The sequence below is a fragment of the Watersipora subatra genome, chromosome 8 (assembly GCF_963576615.1).
Source record: "Watersipora subatra chromosome 8, tzWatSuba1.1, whole genome shotgun sequence".
Taxonomy (NCBI): domain Eukaryota; kingdom Metazoa; phylum Bryozoa; class Gymnolaemata; order Cheilostomatida; family Watersiporidae; genus Watersipora; species Watersipora subatra.
In genome coordinates, this window is record NC_088715.1 from 45733518 (window position 1) to 45741390 (window position 7873).

Consider the following 7873-nt stretch of genomic DNA (forward strand, 5'->3'; position numbering starts at 1 on the left):
TGGAGCACTCGTAAGTTGAAGTATTACTGTAGAAGCCGATGAAGAGCATGTTCAGCTCATTTGTTTGATAACAGTTATCCCTCAAATGGCTTAAGTGGTATCCATAGGTTAACCTCTAACCAGGCAAACAACCCTTAAATAGATTTTAAAAGGGCAATGCAAAGAAACTTGTTTTAGGTTCTTATTTATTAATCAAATTGTACTACTTTTGCACGCCTATTGTTACCTTGGATTTATAGTAAAATATATTTTTCTATTTGAGAGAGAAAGTAAAGGGAAGACAAAGTGAGACCAAGGAAAACAAAGAAATAGCGAGGAAAAAGAGTAAAAATGAACAAGAAGTATAAGCCTGGAACAAGAGAGATAGAAAGAAAAACTGAAAAAAGATGGGTCAGGAGAAAAAAAGGAAAGAGGGCATTTGAAATTCATCAGTACCTGATAATTTTCTGTAGGATTTTCCTTCTATCAACTGAGCTTTGCATACTGAGCAGGTGAACTTATCTCCGGTGGTGCATTGCTCAGCTGCTCCTGGCATGTGCACTCTCACATATTTAAAACCATAAGATCCATCACAACCCTTCACAGGACAGAAATAGCATGCCGCCTGTCTACAAGTTCAGTTGATAAAAGTAGCAAGCGCCTGTCTACAAGTTCAGTTGATAAAAATAGCAAGCACTTGTCTACAAGTACAGTGGATAAAAGTAGCAAGCACTTGTCTACAAGTACAGTGGATAAAAGTAGCAAGCACCTGTCTACAAGTACGGTAGATAAAAATAGCAAGCACCTGTCTACAAGTACAGTGGATAAAAGTAGTAAGCACCTGTCTACAAGTACAGTGGATAAAAGTAGCAAGCACCGGTTTAAAAGTACAGTGGATAAAAGTAGCAAGCACCTGTCTACAAGTACGGTAGATAAAAATAGCAAGCACTTGTCTACAAGTACAGTAGATAAAAGTAGCAAGCACCTGTCTACAAGTACAGTGGATAAAAGTAGTAAGCACCTGTCTACAAGTACCTTAGATAAAAATAGCAAGCACCTGTCTACAAGTACGGTATATAAAAATAGCAAGCACCTGTCTACAAGTACGGTATATAAAAATAGCAAGCACCTGTCTCCAAGTACAGTGGATAAAAGTAGCAAGCACCTGTTTACAAGTACGGTAGATAAAAGTAGCAAGCACCTGTTTACAAGTACGGTAGATAAAAATAGCAAGCACCTGTCTACAAGTACAGTGGATAAAAGTAGTAAGCACCTGTCTACAAGTACAGTGGATAAAAGTAGTAAGCACCTGTCTACAAGTACAGTGGATAAAAGTAGTAAGCACCTGTCTAAAAGTACAGTGGATAAAAGTAGCACGCATTTGTCTACAAGTATTTTAGATAAAAATAACAATCACCTGTCAACACAGCACTTACGTGTATTTTATTGGGCTGGACAACTCGAGAAGTCTGCATATAAAAACACATGCAACTCCATCTCTAGCAAACTTGCATAGGGAGGTCTGATCATCTAACAAGTGCCTGTAAAGAAATGGCATGAAAATGCACCATTCTAGAGCTTGGAGCTGACACAGGTAAATATACTGGTCCAATTGCAAGGAAGCAGCATGCTTGACTGTTGACACATTTTAAAATACATAACTATTATGATTACTTGGTAATTACATTTTTGTAATAACCAAGTAATACCAAAATATAACCTGTAAGTTTGCAATTTAGGTCATCAAATAATTAAGCATATTTATGCGCAAATTTTGATACTGAAGCAATACTTGCTTATAAACAAAAAATAAAATAAATTTAATAAATATAAAAAAATAATAAAAAATGAAATAAAATAAAAAAAAACTCAATATATTTTTTAATAACAAGTAACTTATTCATTACTTCATGTATTTTTATATAATATTCTACAAAGAAACGTATATTGATATTTTTCGGGCTCATTTCATACTCAAGAAAAACACTGAAAATATGCTGTTGGATTCAAATATGAGCTAGATGTACACATATGATTGTTCATTCTAAAAATGCTCCTCTTTCAAAAAACACTTCTAAATTTTTGTGAGAAGTGTCAGTTCAGCTTCCTATATGATGGATAAACTCTTTTTTATCTTGATATTTGTGCACAACAATGTGACCAACTGACCAATTTGAACTGGCGCAAAAAAATGCATTTGACTTTTAAAGAACTCGAAGCCGTATCATGCATTGTTTCCATTGTGTGGATTTGGAATTACGTGTACATTGAGTTACAGCAGATACATGTTTCAGTGGACATATGCGTGTTGCGAAGTAACGCGGGTGCCTTGTTAAAAAATTTTGAAATTTTAAATAGGAGGTCAAAACAGTGTCTTCCCGTTTTGCTTAGCAGCACGCTTTTGAGATAGGAATGATTGAAGTGTGGAAAATGTTTGAAATAAAATAGCTTGGGTGTTATTTCCTTTTGCATCATCTGAAAGTTTCATTTCCATCTCTCACAAACATGAAACATTTTATGAAAATATGCGGGTCACTAAACTAAATTCGTTTGAATTGTAGGTTTTCATCATTTTTATCATGCAGATGACGCAAACTGGCAGATTAACCGCACCAGCAAAACATGGCAATAGTTTCAATCTCAAACAGAAAAATCAAAATTTACGCATGGGCCAAGAAGTTTTAGATATTCAAGTACATACAGTAATACTTCAACTTACGAGTGCTCCAACGTACAAGAAACTTGAGATACGAGCCAGCTTTTAAGCAAGTTTTAGCACTAACATACGAGCCATGCTTGAGATACGAGCACGTGAGTCAGTTGCCAAGTATGCCGGAGGTGTTTTATGACAACAGCATCAATTTGTATTTCTCAACTGCTCAGGTTATACTTTTGTACCGTGTTTTTGTGCGCGCTTTTCAGTGCAGAATTATGTGAATTAAAAGTATTGTGCGTAAAATTTGCCAGTAAAATGAAAAATAATACAAAGAAAAAGCAAATGATAACAATTGATATTAAACGGAAAATTATTGAAAAATATGCAAAATGTGTATGCGTAATTGAGCTAGCTCAGCAATATGACAGAAATACATCAACAATTATCAAACAGAAGGATTATATTCAGGGCATTTAGCTCGCAAAAGGATTAACCGTAGTTTCTAAACAGCGCAGCGATCTTTACGACCGTTGATGGAGAGATCGCTCAGGCATTGGATAAAGGATAAACAATTGGCCGGTGACAGCGTAACTGAAATGACGCTATTTGAAAAGGCCGGTGCTATCTATCAAAACTATAAAAAATAGACATTCGGACAAGCTGGCTAGTGGTCGTACATTAACCGTTTGTGATGACACATGTGTTCGTCCTAATCGCAACATGTTGAAAGGGCGACAAAGGCAAACGTCCTTAGATAGGTTCATCTTAAAACGGCCGGCTAGTCGTGAAAGCGAAACAAAGGAAAAATTAGCTAACCAGCGAGAAACTTCAAACGATGAACTCCGAAGAAATTTTAATTACGTTAAGTTAAAAATGAAAGTTTGCTTTTAGATTTGCTTCTAAGTTTGCCTTTTAAGACTTTGATAAAATCCAAATTTATCAAAGTCAACTGTTGTAATGAAGGATAACTTATCTCCCTCTCTGGCAAATGCTAGCGTTAGCTGCTATTGTATGTATTTAACTTTACATTTTAATTTATCACATTTCCTTGCATTATTTTTTATTTGTTGCTTTTTGAAAGCATGTGGTAAGTTAGGACAATAACCAACATGTTCTTTCTGTTACAATATCTTGTTTTGAGAGTTTTATTTGCATTTTTCAGAGTATGGAAACTAATCAATATATATTTAATTGTTCAATATATAAATAAATTGCACCAACATGCGAGTAAATTGACATACGAGCTCAGTCTCGGAACGCATTAAGCTCGTAAGTTGAAGTATGACTGTACAGATGAACAGCTTACAGAGCAATAGGACCAGATAACACTAATTATCCAACTAGTTTGGCAAAAACATCAGAATTGTCAAAATCAGAACATTTTATAAACAGCTCAACAGCTTGCCTTTATAGACTACACCAACCACCTCACAACCAACTTGAAGTATTTGTAACACTTAACCACTATAATCACAAATTTAAAGTTTATATGTTGCTATATATTGTCAAAGACAACAAGCTCCTTAAGCTGAAACCAAACCAATAATTCAATAAATGACTACTATCTCATCTCGAGCAAAAGGTCATGTAGGTGGTACCTGGCGCGAACTATTTTAGTTTTTAATTACTAAAACATAGGAAACAACAAAACACCAGCAATAGGAGCAAAATGACAAAATTTAAAAAAAGCTGTCTGCAAAGATTTTTGACTACTGTAGGGCGAGTGAATGATTATCTTACCCATAGAGTGGTGGAACACCAGAGAGCTTCAGTACAATATGGATTTGACTGAGCTCCACATCATCTGGTAGAACTTTCAGGGCTTTCATAGCTACGTGTACAAACTACAAAAATGCATTAAATAAATAATCAAACACAAGTCACAGATATACATGTCTGAATATCTCAGTTGATAAACTTAAACCATCATTTATGTTTAGTAACTGAGCCTACTCCATAAAAATTGAATATATCAGTTATGTTAATTGCTTAGTTCAGAAATCAATATGACAGACAGTAGCTGCTACTATCTTTTATATCCAGAGTTACAGCGAGTTTAAAATATCAAATATCAACTTTTTAGGGAGTTGTTATTTACTAGCCGAAATGACTTAAGCTTCCCAATGCATTGTGGGAACATTGCATGATTGACCATGAAACCTCAGCGACAGGGAAAAATGGTTTAATGAATTTTTAGAACAAATAAAAAAAATTCACCAATATTGATTATGATTGGTCATTATCTGGGTTAAAATATGCATAGTGACTGTGTGTCAAGCGCAAAGTCACTAAAGCTTGCTCTCACAGCTCATATTAGTAAGTTTAACAATAATTATACTAGCTTACTCAATTTAGCCAATGGCAACTACATTACCTGCAGCTGTGTATAAGCTGTTTTTAATACCCATGCAACAGCGGGCATTCAGCTAATCTATATATATATATATATATATATATATATATATATATATATATATATATATAGATTAGTTTTTGTTGTTTGTCTGTTGGTCATTTGTCATTTGTGTGTCCAGTTATAGCAATGAAGTTTTAGGAACAAAAAATCTGATTAGCATGAATTTGAACTTGGATCTAGGTCTACAGACAGGCATGCTAAACCACTAGATTCGTGTCTAACTGGCTGTAGTAATAACTGTGAACAAGTATGCACCTGCCAATCTTTGATAGATTCACACTTCAACTAGCATGCTTCACGCTATCCTTCATTTTTTCGTGACGTCATTCTATCGTTGTCCGCCCATCTTTATGGACACATTTAATCGTTACAAAACACGAAGCTTCTGCAATTAATTATTGCAAACAATGCTTTTGTTTACACATTTTTTATTAGTATCAAAACAACACCTAAAAATACTATTAATCAAAAGAATGACGATCGTTGTCTACAAAGATGGCAGCTTTTTCGTGGACGAGCGCATGTGCAAACAGTGTGATGAAGTAAAAAAAACAATGGATTCAGCTGAGCATCAGCTAGCTCCCTAGAAGATAATGATTTCATGGGAGATCATGACGCAATCTTTTTTCCTAACCCTGCCTCAAGCTATAATAATGGCACTTTATGATAAAGCTACTAGCTTAAGTTACTCAAGTTGACTGAGTGAAGAAACTTAGCCGATTAAAAATAAATTGTTTAATCCAAAAACTATTTAATTCCCTGTGCAACGCCGGGCATTCAGCTAATTAAAAATAACAGACAATGAATGCATCGTTTATATATATATATAAAAGTTATATTTGTACACATATGCAAATGATGTCTGTAAAATGTTTTAACTAAACTTGTAATTTTTTAGTACACATAGTTTTATATATATATATTTGAAAAATTATTACGAAGAAAGTAAACTTTTAGTATTTGCGCTACAAATTTGTTTCGTGCAAGAAACATTGTACTAAAAAAGTGTGATTGTACTAAAAAAGTTTTTAGTACAACCACGTCTGATGAGTGCTTCGCACGAAACAAATTTGTAGCGCAAATACTAAAAGTTTACTTTCTTCGTAATAATTTTTCAAATATTTCATACTCCACTAATTATCATTTAGGTTTTTAGCGGTGTAGAGTTCTCTTTTTATATGGTTTTGCACCTGCTTTTAGTTAATATATATATATATATATAAATATATATAGGTAAATTCATATAAAATACGATGCTCTTTTTTAGATCCATCACAGTGTTGTATTTATTCCAATGTTCATCGTTAGACAGAAAATATATTCTAAAAATTATTTTGGCTACCGTTTTAGCATTTTAATGTTTTAATTTATTTTATATACTGACATCTAATTGCCTCGATGAATGCTACTTTCATGTATTGCATGTCTACCCTTCACAGTATACTGGTGTTAGAAACCAAAGAATAGGAAAATTTAAAAAAGTCACAAAATTGTGGAGTTTGGTTACACAAGCACGCCAAACTATTCCTACTTATACATAAACATAGCACCCCTAAATTGTAAAAGTATACAGCTGTGAAACAGTCTTAAGTTTATTCAATAGAAAGGTGTTTAAAACAGTAAAGCAATTACAGGACCATAAGCAGTACTTCAACTATACCACCAAAAATTATGTAATGCAGATGACTGATAACTTCTCACTCAGTCACAAATCGATCGGCTTGCTTTGGACGCTTGGTCATAAACTTGATTGAATTTGAAATTACTAGTGAAATATGCCAGTTCAGTATAAACTTAAACTGAATCAAATTTATGGCCATAAGATGAAGGTTTGAAAGTCACATGGCTCCCGAAACTAGGTACAATCTCTTATTCTAGAATGCACTACCATAACGTTCAGCTTTAAATCAATAATATTGTTGACACCAATGATATGCAGCCCCCATATGGGGGGCTGTATATCATTGTTGACACTAAAGTTATTCTTAATGCTACCAATTATATAACAAAATTCTGTCTAGCACAGATGTGAACTTGGCAGCATCAATGATATACAGCCCCATGTGAGGGCTGTATATTATTGATGCTACCAACTTGCTACACCTTGCAAGAATTCCAGTGCATCTTCTACGATTTGATCTGACCCAACAACTCCTAGGACTTTGCAAAACTGATTGTGACAAAAAATTGATATTCAAATCTCTTAAAATAAAGCCTTAACTGGAATAATTTCATGTATCTTTTATCTGATTTGCATAAGTTGATTCAAGCATTTTTCTTTAAATGATGTCTGCTGTAAACCATCATGCAAGTTGTTGAAGCAGAGTCAGTGGAAGTGGTGGAAATTGATTATGTGTGGTATACAGCTTCCAATACAGAGTACTGGTATCACGAAAAAGTAAGCTCATTTACGATTTTTTTACAATAGAGCAATGTCAAGCCGTTGCATAACAGAGTAAGTTACGGTATGTAGCAGAATTAAGGGTCCAAGGGTCAGTGAAGCGCGTCAGTACAGAGAGTGTATGACGAAAAGTGTAATTAAAAACAATACGTACATACACTACTTTGCGACGAATTCAGGCAAGAATCGGCATGCTTGCGTTTCGATCGCTTTAGAGCAAAATAGTCAGTTTTTATAATCGTCACCTTGAGCTCCAACAAGATTGCGCCTTGTCTCCAACAAGAAAACGATATTATTGTTGTCGGAAAACTCGGTATCGTGAAGGAAAGCGGCATATTATCCAACTTCGGAATTAGTAAATTCGAAGCACATTGAGAGTGTCGGACGTCAAATCTTAAACGCTTTGATTCGTCGGCTCTTT

At 34.4% G+C, this 7873-nt stretch overlaps 1 protein-coding gene across 1 annotated transcript in view; it reads right to left on the reverse strand.

The window, feature by feature from the left end:
- LOC137402629 (minichromosome maintenance domain-containing protein 2-like) overlaps nt 1-7627 on the reverse strand; it is a 30171-nt gene extending 22544 nt beyond the window's left edge. Inside the window, exons 1-4 of the mRNA XM_068089135.1 lie at nt 7611-7627; nt 4376-4479; nt 1416-1520; nt 436-608 (exon numbers count right to left, since the gene is read on the reverse strand). Of these exons, the coding sequence (XP_067945236.1) occupies nt 436-608; nt 1416-1520; nt 4376-4464 (367 nt within the window). The 5' untranslated portion in view covers nt 4465-4479; nt 7611-7627. The remainder of the gene's footprint in view (nt 1-435; nt 609-1415; nt 1521-4375; nt 4480-7610) is intronic.
- Nucleotides 7628-7873: the final 246 nt, after the last annotated feature.